We start from the raw sequence: 16,363 nt of genomic DNA on the forward strand, positions 1-16,363 counted from the left end.
CCTTTCAAAGCCAAAGCTGTGGTAAACGATATGTCATAAGTCTCTGCCGCTTTTATTTAGAAACATAATGGTATAAAGTTTTTAACATTGATTTAGCATTATCATTTTCATTTTGAGGGGGGTACATGTACATGTACTTACATGTAACAACACATAATCATTAACATTAACTTCGTAGTATTTTTTAAATATTTGAAGAGTTAAATAGAAGTTTTCAGACAAAGCAACTGTCTACACAAGTTGTTGCTGTTTTGTATTGTTTTAATGTTTATCTCAAATCAGTTAAGATATAAATCCTCAATAGTTCGATACGACATAAAAAGCTGTAACACATCATTTGCAAAAATTATATACAGTTTCAAAACTCATACCAAAAGAAGTTGTATTTTAAACAAATTATACAAGATGCTTATAAGGTAATTCAAAGAGAAGTCTTGTAAGAAAAACACACACACATAATATGGTATAGTGGCAAAGTTGGTTGATAGAATTTTTTCTCAAGCACTACTATACCTTAAAGCCCAAGGAATATAAGACGACGACTCTTGAGGAAATAATTCGTTGTAATGTAACGTACAGGCATTCTGTGCATTGAAACGTGTGCTTTGGTCAAGAAAGAGAAAAGTGCATCATACAAATAGCCACAGGGCTGTATGCTTCGTTTTTGAAAGGGCAAGGGCACCAAGGCATTTTCTCTTTGGCAAAGGGCACCCTATGAGGAAATTGTAAATTTCTACTAGAGCATTTCAAGGGCACCAAGGCAATGACAAGGGGCAACGGAGGCAATCGCTTCCGTTGCCTCCGTGAAGTATCAGGCCTGAGCCAGTATTGTAGTCGAGTACTTCTTCGTCGAGTATCAAGTCCTGCCGTGAACTAGAGTGACTTAGTACTCAAAGGAGGCCATCAAGTAATTGACAAGTGCCCCCACACAGAGTACTTTGATTATGAGTAGCAAGTCCAATAGCCAAGTACCAAGTCTGAGTCGGTTAAGTTGTACTAGGGTGGCTGAATAGTACACAAGAAAAAGTACTTGGTCCAACGAGTACTTGGACAGTTCCCCAATACCGAGAACTCATTATGAGCAGCATTTCAAAAGCCGACCGCCAAGTACTTGGATCTCCAGTATGAGTCGGTCAAGTTGTACTAGGGTGGCTGAATAGAACACAAGAATAAGTACTTGGTCAAACGAGTACTTGACGAGTGCCCCAATACTGGGTATCTGATATACATGTAATTATGGGCAACAAGTCTAAAAGCGGAGTACCAAGTACTTGGATCTCCGAGTACAAGCACGAGTCTTTAAAAAAAAATAGCAATGAGGAACAAAGGCGTTGTCTTTTGCTTGTTATGATAACTTTCTTCATGAGCCATAGGTAGCTTAAATTTCACCTTTTGTTTGCATTCGAGAGCTTTATTCTTCCATTCATTGCATTAATTTAGGTTAGGAAAGTGGTAATTTGACCTTGAGCACAATTTCCAGTTGAGTATCACAGATTATTTGGACTTTGAGTGCCAATATTTTGCGAGATGAGTACAAGTACTATCAAAATGGTACTCAAGGAGTCTGAATACCGAGTTCCGAGTACCGAGTAGGGTGCCAAGTACCGAGTATAATACCATTATAACCAGTTGATTTTCAGCTTACGGTAAGCAGGAGCAATGAAATTGGGCCATGATTAGGGTACCAAGCACTCTGTAGCCTACTAGTCACTGAAAATAGCCCATTCAAATTCCATACACGCATATAATATTTATAGCTATTTTACAGAAACTATTGTACACACTCTGGGTTCATATTTCGATTTGGTAATGTAGCTGTTTGGCAACACAAGTTCAATCAGAGAGGTCTCTATCAGAGGCAACTAAGTTAAGCTTCAAACAACTAATAATCTTTGAATACTTTGTTAAAAACTTAGTATTTATTTGTACATTTTGTTCTTTGGGAAAACCATTCACTGAGTGAATTTCTTAAAGTGCATTGAGTTTTCACTGTTTAAAACTGCTGACCACATTGACAAAAAATTGCATTTAAACTGTTGTTTTATTTTTTTTTGCCACAAAAACTGGCAGAAATTTACACATAATTCATGAGATCAAACTTCCCAAGTGATCAATAAATACAAGTGCCATATAGAAATAAATTACTAACATCATAATTGCAAGAAATATAAAATGTCATCTATATTTGTCTAAATCTCTTTCAAAGCAAAATAGTGCACTTAATACACTTTTTTTTATTTATATATTTGTTATATAAATCATAGTACTGTGACTGCAGGTAATAAGCCATTAGAGTTTTCATTTATTTTATATGCCAAGGTATGCATGTAATTTTTGTAAAGTACCTGCTTCGGTACCTTTACCAATTCTTCAATGCTTTTTAGTTCGTGTAGACATTTATTTCTGAAGGCCTACTTATACACCAATACTTTTCGTCGACTCGTTCTAAAGTTGACTACTTTTTATCATTACTGTTTACTTTGAAACCCTGAGAAATCTGTTCTACTTCCGGCATTCTTACTCAAGAACCTCTCTGCTCTACTTCTTGTACACGTCAAAGAGAACATTGTTTACATCCTCAAGACGACATACGCCTGTAGGTTCTTCGGTTGGAGTTTTCACATTTATTTAACTGTACTTGTTCTCTAATATAAGATTCAGGCATGATATTCGTCCTACATTAGTCCGGTTTCCGATTTCTTTTTTCGCCCTCTGGAAAAATCAGACAAACTGTGATGAAATACTCTAAAAGCCCTATTAAATCCTTTATGAACATGTAGGTCAGCCCTGTGTTTAATAAAATGTTCCTACTTTTTCCCCCAGGACCAACATCATGCCTGAAGATCTAAATTATGCATAGATTAAAAAAATACAGCTTTAGTTTAGAAGTACTGAGGAAATTTGTTCTAGGAACACTCGAGACCCTTTCATGAAATTTTCTTAAAGTCATACTGACAGTGTTTCTTACTGTCTTGGTTTGCAGAAGAAGAGATTACTAAATGTAGTAGGTAGGGAAGCTGTGAGGAAAGTGTTGTGTTGGGGGGGGGGGATACTACAAACTGAGTCAACAAAATGATTAAAGAACTGCAAGAAACAATTCAACTTCACACAAAATGAAACTTCCTTTTCCTGTTTCTATTTGTGATACAATAAAGCAAAATGAGTAGTTCACAACTCGGTTACTCAGGTCATTTTTTTTATTCATTTAAAACAAGCATAAACTATGCTTTAGTGTTGTTGAGACCCAATGTTGATATCACTTTAAGTTTTGGCTCAAAAGTTGTAAAGTTGTGAAAGTAGGAACAAAACAAGATATGAGAGAATAAAACTGAGATCAAGGGGTTCAAAATTGATTTGTTAATTGAAAATACGTACATTGGCACACTTTCTTTCAAGGCTAATTTTAACCTCCGTTTGATATTATCTATCAGGAAGGAAGTTTTCAAGGTTCATTTGTCAAAACAGAATAAAATATTTTGGCATTTAAATATAGAATTTGTTTATTATTTTAAATCAAATGTAATTTTTTGCCCCATTTGTGTTCCTTATAATGTTGATTATGACTCAGTTCACTTGATTGCATCACTTTTTGCTTTAACTCCATGGTTTTGAATAGAGAATAACGGAAGGAGTGACATTTGGGTAAAATCTTTCTCGCTAGTCGTTCCTATAGCAACCACGGAAGCCATCCTACGATAGTGCATATAATGTCAACACAGTAGCATCCCATGACTCCAGGCACACATGACATCATCAGCCAATACTATTCTCTGATTGGCTAGCATCCCACCGATCACGTACCTTCCTTGACATCTGGCATATTCCTCATTTCAAAGCACTCATTGCACGGTGTGCTCGGCGTATTTAACGACCCTGTATTCGGCACACTGTCCTGATCTCTTAAACTTGTGGGTGGGGACCTTGTCTCACTAAAGTTTAAGCTCCCTTTACTTGTAAACATCCGATAAAATGGGCTGAGATCTCGTGCCAGTTTCAGTATGGTGTCATAGTTTGGTGGGGGGCTTTCTGGGGTTCGCTGTTGTCTGCAGATGTGACGTTGATAGTTTGGATTGGTAGGAGTCAGGGTACCATCCATGGAGCCGTCTGGGCTAGCCATGCTGGTACGAGATGAATGATGCGTACATTGGTGGTAGCTTGGAGGGATGTAATCATTCGGCTCCACAGAGTTTAGACCTGTGTAAAATACAAATATTCGTTTCAATTGTGGGAAATTTCAATACTCAGTTATGAAAGCATCAATCAAGAACATTATAACTTCAAAAAAAATGAACATTTGTGAAAGCTTAAAATCAAAAAAGATTATCATTTGAAGAAAATTAATTTGGAATTAATTGTTTATGGACAGATTAGGCCTGTAATTGATATGGATAACAATTTATTTTTCAAGCATAACTAGATAACATAAGTTGTTAGTATCACTAAGATCTCCTGCTAGTTGACTGAATTTGAAAATTGGGGGATTAGTACAGCTAAGTATTTAAACTTAACGTAGGCCTAAAAAACAAATTTATTAACATACAGACAGACTGACAAACATTATTTATATAGATATTATTATTGTTGGTTTGTTATGTAAACACTTTGCAGCCTAAAAATGCTGAATTGCATCGCATAAACATCAAAATAAAATACAACAAACAAGAAGTAGGAATAGTAATAACGACAGGGCTTTAATTGGACACTTGACAGGGTGCCTGAAGCAAGTCATTTTAGGGAACAACAGTACCTTAATGTGTAATATCTTGACCAGAAAGAAATTATGTTCAAATATTGACCTTCTGGTTCTGAAAAAAAACACTTTCTGTTCTGTTGAGTAATACACCTAAAAAGACAGATGAGATCTCAAATGTCATTCAGTGCTTGATCGTTCAACTAAAAACAGTTAAAAGCATGATAAACTGTGTCAGGTCAGGACTCAGGAAGTTTTGTCTTCATTTTGACTCTGGTCTTGTGCACAATTTTCTGGGCCCAGTCACAATAGACCGATCCATTAAGCTCCGCCCCATTGCGTATTGACCAATCAAAATGCATTGAAGGTCCGACACATAGGTCCGACATGCGTGCGCGTATGCTTGGCGCGCGCGGCAGAGTTGTGCAGTAAGGCATTGGAGAGCCCCACGTGTTCTTGCTCACACGTGCGTCGTGGGCGGAGCCTACTGGATCGGTCTATTTTGAGCTTCCAAATTTGGACTCTGCAAGTGAACAGAAATAAGTATCAATCAAAATATTACAATTTGGTTACAGTGTTCTTTTGTTCGAGATTTGACAATTGTATAGCAAGGGGTCAGTTTGTCAGTGCACAGTGCTTATACATGTACATGTACATCAAAATACACAAACTGATATAACATTAAAATGCATCGATTATGAACAATGACAAGTTGAAACGAAAATATTACGAGTTGGTCATTGCTCTTTTGTTTGACAATTGAGCGTGGAGCAAGGGTCAGTTGGTCAGTGCACATGGCTAGTACATCAAAATATAAGAAATACAAATTTGATTTGACATAAAAATATAGCAATTGCAAACAATAACAAGTAGAAATCAAAATATTTGAGTTTGTTAATGCTCTATGAATTGTGTGAGATTTGAGCAAAGAGCAAGGGTCAGTGTGTCATATGATCAATACATCAAATTACAAAATTGATAGCTGACCTAAAATTGCATTGATTGTGAATAATAATAAGTTGAATTCAAATTTTGCAAAATGTCATTGCTATTTTGTTTGAGATTTGAGCAAAGAGCAATGGTCAGTTGGTCAAAATACAAAGATGTTGGACAAAAAAACATAGTTGAACAATATCAATTTGAAATCAAATAATTGCAAGTTGGTCCTTGCTCTTTTGTTTGGGATTTGAGCAAGAACAAGGGTCATTTCGCCAGTGTTCAGTGCTAAAACATAAATATACAAAAAATAATCAGACATAAAAATGCATTGTCATAAGTTTAAATCAAAATATTGTAGGTTGGTTGGTACTGTGAACAATAAAACATTGAAATCAAATATTGCAAGCTGGTCCTTGCTCTTTTGTTTGGGATTGAGCAAGAACTGGGTCATTTCGCCAGTGTTCAGTGCTAAAACATACACAAAATAATCAGACATAAAAATGCATTGCTATGAGATGAAATCAAATACTGCAAGTTGGTCCTGCAAAGTGATAAAACATCAAAATACAATAAAATGCTAAGTTAATAGGACACAAAAAGTATAGCTAACAAAAATTGCGAACAACATGAAGTAGAAATCAAAGTATTGGAAGTTGGTCCTTGCTCTTTGGATAGTTTGAGATTACAGCAACGTACACAATTGATAGGGCATAAAAATTCAACAATTGTGAACAATATATATTGAAATCAAATAATGCAAGGTATTCCTTGCTCTTTTGTTTGAGATTTGAGCAAGAGCAAGGTTCAGTTTGTCAGTGTACAGTGCTAAAACATCAAAAAACTAAATTGTGGACATAAAAATACAACAGGTGTGAACAAAAATAAGTTGAAATCAAATATTGCAAGGTATTCCTTGCTCTGTTGTTTGAGATTTAAGGATTAGCAAGGGTCAGGTTGTTTTTGCACAGTGCTAAACATAAAAATGCAAAGCTTAGGTTATAAAATGCATTGATTGTGAACAATAATAACTTGAAATCAAAATAATAACACAAGTTGGTCATTGTTCTTTTGTTTTAGATTTGAACAAGGAGCAAGGGTCAGTTGGTCAATGCAAATTGCTAATATAATCCAAATACAATAACATGCAAAATTGATATGACATAAAAATGCATCAATTGTAAACAATAATAACTTAAAATAAAATATTGCAAGTTGGTCCTTGCTCTTTTGGTTGAGATTTGAACAAGGAACAAGGGTCAAGGGTCATTTGGTCAGTGGAAAGTGTTATACACTGTACATCAAAATACAATACAATGCAAAATTGATAGGACATAAAAATGCATTGTTTGTAAACAATAATAATAATTTGAAATCAAATATCACAAGCTAGTTCTTGTTCTTTTGGTTGAGATGTGAACAAGGAGCAAGGGTCAGTTGATCAGTGTAACAGGAATAATACATCAAAATACAATACAATGCAAAATTGATAGGACATAAAAATGCATTGTTTGTAAACAATAATAATTTGAAATCAAATATCACAAGCTAGTTCTTGTTCTTTTGGTTGAGATGTGAACAAGGAGCAAGGGTCAATTGATCAGTGTAACAGGAATAATACATCAAAATACAATACAATGCAAAATTGATAGGACATAAAAATGCATTGTTTGTAAACAATAATAATAATTTGAAATCAAATATCACAAGCTAGTTCTTGTTCTTTTGGTTGAGATGTGAACAAGGAGCAAGGGTCAGTTGATCAGTGTAACAGGAATAATACATCAAAATACAGTAAAATGCAAAATTGATAGGACATAAAAATGCATTGTGTGAACAATAATAATTTGAAATCAAATATTGCAAATTGGCTCTAGTTCTTTTGGTTGAAATGTGAACAAGAAGCAAGGGTCAGTTGATCAGTGTAACAGGAATAATACATCAAAATACAGTAAAATGCAAAATTGATAGGACATAAAAATGCATTGTGTGAACAATAATAATTTGAAATCAAATATTGCAAATTGGCTCTTGTTCTTTTGGTTGAAATGTGAACAAGAAGCAAGGGTCAGTTGATAGTGAAAATACAATGTACATCAAAATACAGTAAAATGAGAAATTGATAGGACATACAAATGCATTGATTGTGAACAAGAATAATTTGAAATCAAATATCCCAAGTTAGTCCTTGCTCTTTTGGTTGAGATTTGAGAACAAAGCAAGAGTCAGTTGGTCAATGCAAATTGATAATAATCAAAATACAATAAAATGCAAAATTGATATGACATAAAACTGCATTCATTGTGAACAATAATAATTTGAAATCAAATGTTCACATTCAAGTTGGTTCTTGTTCTTTTGGTTGAGAACAAGGGATCAGTGCAAAGTGACAATACATTAAAATACAGTAAAATGCAAAATTGATATGACATAAAAGAATAGTAATTGTGAACAATAAAAAGTAGAAAACAAAAAATTGCAAGTTGGTCATTTGTTTGAGACTTGAGCATACCATGCATACAGAGCAAATGTCAATTGGTCAATACTCAGTGATAATACATCAACATACAAAACCAAGTGAAAACAATTAAGATAGAAGTTGAAACAGTACAAAATGGTTATTGCTATAATAACTTCATGTAGGTCAATAAACTCAGAATGAATATTAGACATAAACAAAACATTCAACTGAATTTGTTGGAAACATCAGTGTTCATTATTCAGATCTAACTCACCAATATTAACAGCTTCAACACTGTACACATCTCTGCTGAGTGCCGGTCTATATTGCCCATCCGGTCCTTCTCGTTGTTGCTTGAGGTACTGCAAGATCACACACAGACAGAGTCCTACTCCAAAGAGGACCAACAAGACTGCCACCACAGCCGCCCCCATGGCGATACCATACTCAGTCGATGAAGCGCCCCCTTGAAAACCAGTAATGAAAGAAAGAACACTTTTATACTTATTTTGAAAATTAACCAATATCAATCTTTAGTTCGCCCTGTGGTACGTGTACTTTATTTACAAGTTTGTTTGTTCAGATGATCCCAACAAGGGGACTCGGCAAAGCTCCCAAAAGGGCATAAATATAAACGCCAAGCTGGCAATGATCTCTTTCATACAGCCATTGGTTTATTCTTGATGCTTATGATTTGCAAAAAAACAAAAAACTGTGATTCAGTAATTACACGTAGGTGACAATACATATATATACAATATGTATTCATAGTCAAATCAGCGTTTAGCTTGGCGAGGTTCAAACCTACAACCTTGCAATTGCAAGTACTGCAGCACATAAATACTTGATAACGGTAGCATACCCCTTGCTTGACACAGAACACACTGCAGCCACAATGTGAATCTACCATTTCAGCGACTTTGGGAGTCAATTACTTTGGAGCACTTTGACTTCCCAAAAATAGCGCTCAGGATGCGTGTGTGAGGGCATTACATAAAATGGCGAAGTGGATAAATACTTGAATGGTTGCTATAAATCTAAATTCTATTCGAGGCTTTCATTCTGGCTGCAGTCATAAATGGCTTGCCTTGCACCAGGCTGTCATTCTGGCTGCAGTCATAAATGACCTACCTCGCACCAGGCTGTATATTCTAGTTGCAGTCATAAATGACTTCGCATGCACCAAGCTGTCATTCTGGCTGCAGTCATAAATGACCTACCTCGCACCAGGCTGTCATTCTGGCTGCAGTCATTAACGACTTACCTCGCACCAGGCTGTCATTCTGGCTGCAGTCATAATCTCCGAATCCTGGTAGGCAGTTACAAACAATGCCAAAACCTGAGCATGCACCAAATGACTTCGCATGCACCAGGCTGTCATTCTGGCTGCAGTCATAAATGACCTACCTCGCACTAGGCTGTCATTCTGGCTGCAGTCATAAATGGCTTGCCTCGCACCAGGCTGTCATTCTGGCTGCAGCCATAACTGACTTGCCTCGCACTAGGCTGTCATTCTGGCTGCAGTCATAAATGGCTTGCCTCGCACCAGGTTGTCATTCTGACTGCAGTCATAAATGGCTTGCCTCGCACCAGGCTGTCATTCTGGCTGCAGTCATTAACGACTTACCTCGCACCAGGCTGTCATTCTGGCTGCAGTCATAATCTCCGAATCCTGGTAGGCAGTTACAAACAAAGCCAAAACCTGAGCTGGTTGGCGTACAAGTTCCTCCATTCTTACAGTTACAACGAGAGATAACTGCACTCACATGCTTTCCTACAAAGATTGATAAGAACAAGAAGTTGAATTTAACAGAGTTACAATTACAGTGGAGTAAATAATATTACTTCAGGTTTTTTTTGGGGGGGGGATGTCATGACAAACTGCACATAAAAAGAAAACAAGCATACATCAGAAAAACATATATTGCAAAGAGCGTACGGGTATAAAACTTGAAAATTGACACATGTAAATAATGTTGAAATATTCAAGAGAGAGATTCAGGGATAGATGGTTGTGGAGATGTTTTATATGGAAAGGTTGGGACAAAATTGCATCCGGATTGAGATATGTTGTTCTATTGTGATATATACTATTATAAACGGTTCATTCAATATAATATTCTCAATAGCAAACCCAAGCTTACATCATAATTTAGATTACATTAATATTGTCATGATAAATAATTTATCAGCATAGGAAAGAGATCATGATTGAATCAAAAAGCATATAACAAAGAAAACACCGAGGGATAAAACCTTATATTATGAACACGTGTTGAAAAAGACATTCCAACTTAACATAAGGCAATCTACATTCAAGATAGATACAAGAAATAATATGCACAACTTAAAGGAACAATAATCTTGGAACAAACTGTAAAGAACATTAGAGTAGGCATCACAGTTGTTTATCTTAAAGGTCATAAAATATTAAATTTGGTAATGCAAGTCATGTGTGAAATACTAAAATCCACAGGCAAGTCAGGTGAGATTCAAACACCTGAACCCAGCATTCTAGAGAAAAAAAATAATGCACCTAGTGAAGAAAATATTTAAGAGACTTTGGAGATGGTTGGTTTAGATGGGGGGGTTAAGGGAAGGGTTGAAGTAAGAGGGTGGGTTTGGTGATTGGGAGGTACATGTAAGGGTGGCAGGGACAACAGTAAACTGACATGGCAAGCAAGTGCAAAAACAAAAGATTGAAGTCAGGTGATGCATGGCAGAATGGGACAGAGTTGGGGAGAGATTAGGCCTTGGCAACAAGTGAAGTATACTACTCGATTTGTCACGCTTCAAATAGTTGCGAATTTGACACTAGCGACCAATTTTTATTCCAAAGATGCAATGCAGCATATTGTTTGCCACAGGCAAAATATAGTACAATTCACGCTGAAAGGATTGAAGGATTGTGTCACTGATGTCAGATCGAGTTTCGTATTAAGCAAATTTTGCTGTATGGTCATGAGCAACACACTTGGTGCACCAAGCAGCTAGCCGTGACTATTTTTGTAGCGGCACAATTAACTGAGTAGTTGAAAAACAGTAGTCACAACTCGACTAAGCAATCAATAGTCACGACTTCAACACTAGTCCCACTAGTAGGCCTGGCTTAGTAGAGATTAAGGAGGAGAGGGTGATGGGTCAGAATTGAGAAGGAGATGGGCTTTAGTAGAGGGTGAGGAAAGGAAAACTGGTTGGGTTGAGATGGTGTTGGGTAGAGATTGAGGAAAGAAGACCTTGTTGGGTATAGGTTGATGAAAAGAAGACGGCGTTGGGTAGAGTTTAAGGAAAAGAAGACTGTGTTGGGTAGAGATTGAGGAGGAGACAGTTTTGGGGAGAGACTGAGGAGACAGTTTTGGGTAGAGGGGGAGGGGGAGATGAGCTTCAGTAGACATTGAGGATAGGGAAACTACATGTAGGTTGGGTTGAGACTGTGTTGGGTAGAGTTTGAGGAGGAGAAGATGGTGTTGGGTAGAGTTTGAGGAAAAGAAGACGGTGTTGGGTAGAGTTTGTGGAAAAGAAGACGGTGTTGGGTAGAGTTTGAGGAAAAGAAGATGGTGTTGGGTAGAGATTGAGGAGGAGACAGTTTTGGGGAAAGCCAAGGCGGAGACAGTTGTGGGTAGAAAATAAATAGACAGTATAGTTGTATTTGTTTTTTGTTATTAAACTGAAGGTGAATTTCGGCCTGCATTTAACAAACCATAGTACAAGTACTTACCACTTAGGAATTGTTTCATATCCACATCTGCGACTCAAACCTAACATGAACCAACTTCTCTCAAGTTGAGTTGCTTAACAGCCAGTGTCTAAAACTGAAATGTTATCCGCTATCTGTATTCAGACAACATCTCAAAACATCAAAGGTCACACCAAACTAAAGGGTAACCTCTAATAAACCACCTTCAGGGATTGTCTTATAAAATACTCACGTCTGCCGATGTACTGGCACCGTTCACCGGTGAAATCATCCGGACACAGACAGATAAGGTAGTTGTCTCTAACGGTACATGTACCTCCATTTTCGCAGGTGCAGTCGCTGGAGTCTAATTAAGAAGAAAGAAAAAAAATTCAGGAGAACAAATCAGTTAAAAGGACAGTTCTGTAGAGATGAATTAGGGGGGGTGTCCTTCCAGACCAGAAGATTGTCAGACTGCGATAGCTTGAGATCACGGACGTACTTAAGGTGTTCCTTCTGGGCTTTCTCAGTGCAGATAAGAAGATGATGAGTGCTAAGATAGATATCACTTGGAAGGAGCGAAGCGGTGCAATGACCTGAGTGCATTGTGCCTCAAGATAGCAATAAGACATGCTCAATCTACCAGGTTTTCATCACGTTCAAGCAATCTTTTTCTCTTCTAATTTCTGTTTGACTACAGTTTTGTGATTATCACTGCTCACCATCGCAGCCTACAGGCTTTATAAGTTCAAGGAAAGAAGAGAGGAGTTGTTGAAGCTGCTCACACCTCCTACCCTGTAAAAAAATGTTCTAAAGGAAGACCATGCAGTAAAGTTTGACAACCCTTAAATACAAACTTCATGGTAATTGGGATCTTACTGAGTGGGATTCGCACCGCTCTACTGTCCATGTAGTTATTTAACACCTTTGAAATGAAAGCACAATTCCCACTGCAGTCAAGATTTTAGCCAGGAAGGACACTGTCTATATTATGTATGCTGGAAATTTAACAATTTGGGTGTCCAATGCATTACAAGTTACAATACATGTAAATGACAGACAAAACAGGGTGTTCAAATTTACAACTGTGTCTGAAGGACACACAGACACACACCCTTCTGCTATGACTGCAGCCCAAACTTTATTTTCCCATGATGGGGACCCAAAACCTGCCCCCCTGGATTGTTGGATCAGGGTTCGAATTTAACACTAGACCTTACCACAGACATGACAGAGGCCAGCTATTTTAGCATTGGGCCGGTAAAACACACGACCGATAAAGTCCAGTGGTTAAGGTTTTTCAGACTGGTTAGACTGACAAATATCATATCTGTTGAGTATGGATACATACATTATACATGTATGTATGCTTATACCTTTTAAAAACAAATGAGATAGATTTCCCTTACTCCTTTTTCAACTAAAAACATTACACATGTTGAAGTGTGTGGACATTTCTTTTCTATTTTTAACTCTTATCTTGTAAAAAGAACGTCTGTTCTGGTAATAAATGTGTAGTGACCTGCAAGCCCTGCGATTTTGTGGATGTTTCCCCCAAATTCTAGCCCTAATGGACGGGTATGGAAAGGCTATCTTGTTGTTTCTTTGTTAAAGGAACACGTTGCTTTGGATCGGAGGAGTTGGTCTATTAAAAGCGTTTGAAACCAATTGTTATGAAATGCATATGGTTAGAAAGATGTTGTTAAAGTAGAATATAATGATCCACACAAGTATCACTCGAAATTGCACGGTTTTCCTTTTACGTCGCGAACTATCACGGTCGGCCATTTATGGGAGTCAAAATTTTGACTCCCATAAATGGCCGACCATGTTAGTAGACAAGGTAAAAAGAAAACCACGCAATTTCGAGGCATATTTGTGTAGATCATTGTACATGTATTCTACTTTTACAATATCTTTCTAACCATACATTTTACAACAAATGATTACAGGACGCTTTTCAAAGACCAACTCGACCGATCCACGTTGCCTTTGGATCGGACGAGTTGGTCGATGAAAAGCGTTTGAAACCGTTTGTAATGAAATGCATATGGTTAGAAAGATGTTTTAAAAGTAGAATATAATGATCCACACAAGTATCACTCAAAATTGCACGGTTTTCATTTTACGTCGCACACTAATACGGTAGGCCATATATGGGAGTCAAAGTTTTGACTCCCATAAATGGCCGACCGTGTTTGTCGACGAGGTAAAACGAAAACTACGCAATTTCGAGGCATTTTTGTGTAGATCATTGTATTCTACTTTTAAAACATCTTTCTAACCATATCGATTTTATAACAAACGGTTACAGGACGCTTTTCAAAGACCAACTCGACCGATCCTAGGCAACGTGTTCCTTTAATATAATTTGCAAGTAATGAAAAAATGGTTGAAAAGTACATTCACTCTAATCCTCTTGTTTTGATATTTATACAGTTCACCTGGTAAACATGTGTCCAATTAGGTAGTCTGACTTTAAGATGCAATGGAGGTCATATTGATACGTATAAAGCTTCAATAATGTGACAGCTTCATTACTATGAGCTGATCTGTCATGCAACTAACACAGTAATTGAACAGTAAAACTCATTTGATGATTGATGTAGCAAGCAATAAGATTTGATCGCCAGGAAATTGGGGCGAGGGGAAACTCGTTCACTGCCTCATTTCTTGATTTATTTGATGTTTACATCACAAGATTATTGTTACGGAAAACAACACAACAATAATATCATCGTCTCAAATACAGATTACCGATGAAAGAGTAACCCTAGATACCAATGTTGTTCTGATCTTAGAGATCAAAAATAGAAATGAACGATTCCAAATAAACCCTTCAGTTTCAAATGTAATGAATCTTCAGATCCAATTTGAATGGTAAGCAGTGGTATAATTTGTTCTTGAGAAAATATAATTAGCTGTTGCAAACAACTTACCAACCAAATGGACCGAGAGTATAAATGCAAAAAATAGTTAATGGCCTGACGTTTCGACCCTAGCAGAGTCTTTCTCGAAGGCTAAATGACATGAACAGGTAACTAAGTGAAACATAAAGTTTATGTTGTCATTTAGCCTTCGAGAAAGACTCTGCTAGGGTCGAAAAGTCAGGCAGCTTACTATTTTTTTATAATTTATTCTTATGAGCATGAACATGTTTTTGCAATGCAGCAATGCTTCAATTGTGTCTCTTTGTTTTTTTTTATCCAAGTGGGCTGTGAATTTGTTTGCAAGTGCAATGATAAAAGTGATGAGCCTGCTTGGATCAGAGTAACAAGATTCAACTGGAGGTTTTTTTGGGGTGTGATTTAACCATTCAAACATTTCTCTCCAAATTTTGTTTAAAATTTGTCTAAGGCTCGCTTTTACAAAGATTTAAATTTATTTAAGTGGAAATCCATCTTTATTCTTAATTGAAAGCAAAGTGTGACGACACAATACAAATGTATGTTACTATGGTGATACCGACAACGCATCATAGGATGAATCTTAGTGCTTAGTGAATCAGCCCCAGGCCTTGCGCTATGCTTTTTGTAAAGTAGCTCATCACTGGGCTTAGAAATTGTATTATTTGCCCTGAGGAAGTTTTATAGATTCATACGGCCTTGATTATATCTTTAAGAGGACAAGGCCATTTACATTTTGCAAAGGGCACTTGTTGGAAAATCTTAAGTCATTGGACAATTTTGACCTCCTCGACTCAAGGCCTAAGATTAATTATTGTCATGTTTTTCTGAAGTGCTAATAGTAGCAATCACAACCAGTTTAATGGTCAAAGAAAGTCCATTCACACAACTCAAAAATAAATGAACACACTTTTAAAGTATGATTATTCACATCTATATTTAATCTAAAAAGGAAGAAATATGAGAAGTTTTCACAAGTATTGGTTGCAAGGTCTTTATTAGCCCACAGGGCAAGTTGAGAAGTGGTGTTAACTAGCTCATAGCAGTTTGTACTTGACAATGCCTCCGTGCAAGAGTGAGCCCTGTTGACATAAATTTCCATAATGAATGCAAGAGGGTTCAAGACATTTTTACCAAAGAAACAAGTTTATCATCTTTTCTGCCAATTTTATACAACAAAACATGAGGCATTGACTTAACCCACAGCACCTACAGCAATTGCTGCCGTGCCCTATACTTATTGCTTTTATTTAAGTTCCCAGTCCGAGGTTCCAGTACAAATTAACATTTTCCTCATGAGGTGCCCCTTACCAGAGGAAAATCGCTACGCCCCTTCAAGAGCGAAGTCCAAGGTCTGAAATACATCTATATGAACTCAAAACTTTAAATTGGAAATATTGTCAGCATATTTGTATTGTAATATATTGGCTATTGTTGTAATTACCAAATTTTGATGTTTTGATGGTTTCGGTCCGACTTTTTGTGCCTAGGTTGCTTTTTTATATTTTTATTCTGTACTTTCAATAGAAATTAATATATAAATAAATAAAGATGACACTGCAGCTTTGAATGTCAACAAGAACAAGTTTCCACTAATATTCTCTTGACATTTTGCAGGCGTCTGACAACTGACTGAAAGACGGTACATTGACACTAAACAGTATGTGTGCCGAATAGGTTTTAACAATTACAGA

General features: G+C 36.8%; 1 protein-coding gene across 1 annotated transcript in view; it reads right to left on the reverse strand.

Moving 5' to 3' along the window:
- Positions 1-1,891: 1,891 nt before the first annotated feature.
- Positions 1,892-16,363, reverse strand: part of LOC117302675 — a 78,318-nt gene continuing 63,846 nt past the window's right edge. Inside the window, exons 7-10 of the mRNA XM_033786663.1 lie at positions 12,017-12,130; positions 9,715-9,861; positions 8,362-8,553; positions 1,892-4,194 (exon numbers count right to left, since the gene is read on the reverse strand). Of these exons, the coding sequence (XP_033642554.1) occupies positions 3,794-4,194; positions 8,362-8,553; positions 9,715-9,861; positions 12,017-12,130 (854 nt within the window). The 3' untranslated portion in view covers positions 1,892-3,793. The remainder of the gene's footprint in view (positions 4,195-8,361; positions 8,554-9,714; positions 9,862-12,016; positions 12,131-16,363) is intronic.

The sequence above is a fragment of the Asterias rubens genome, chromosome 2, assembly GCF_902459465.1.
Source record: "Asterias rubens chromosome 2, eAstRub1.3, whole genome shotgun sequence".
Lineage (NCBI taxonomy): Eukaryota > Metazoa > Echinodermata > Asteroidea > Forcipulatida > Asteriidae > Asterias > Asterias rubens.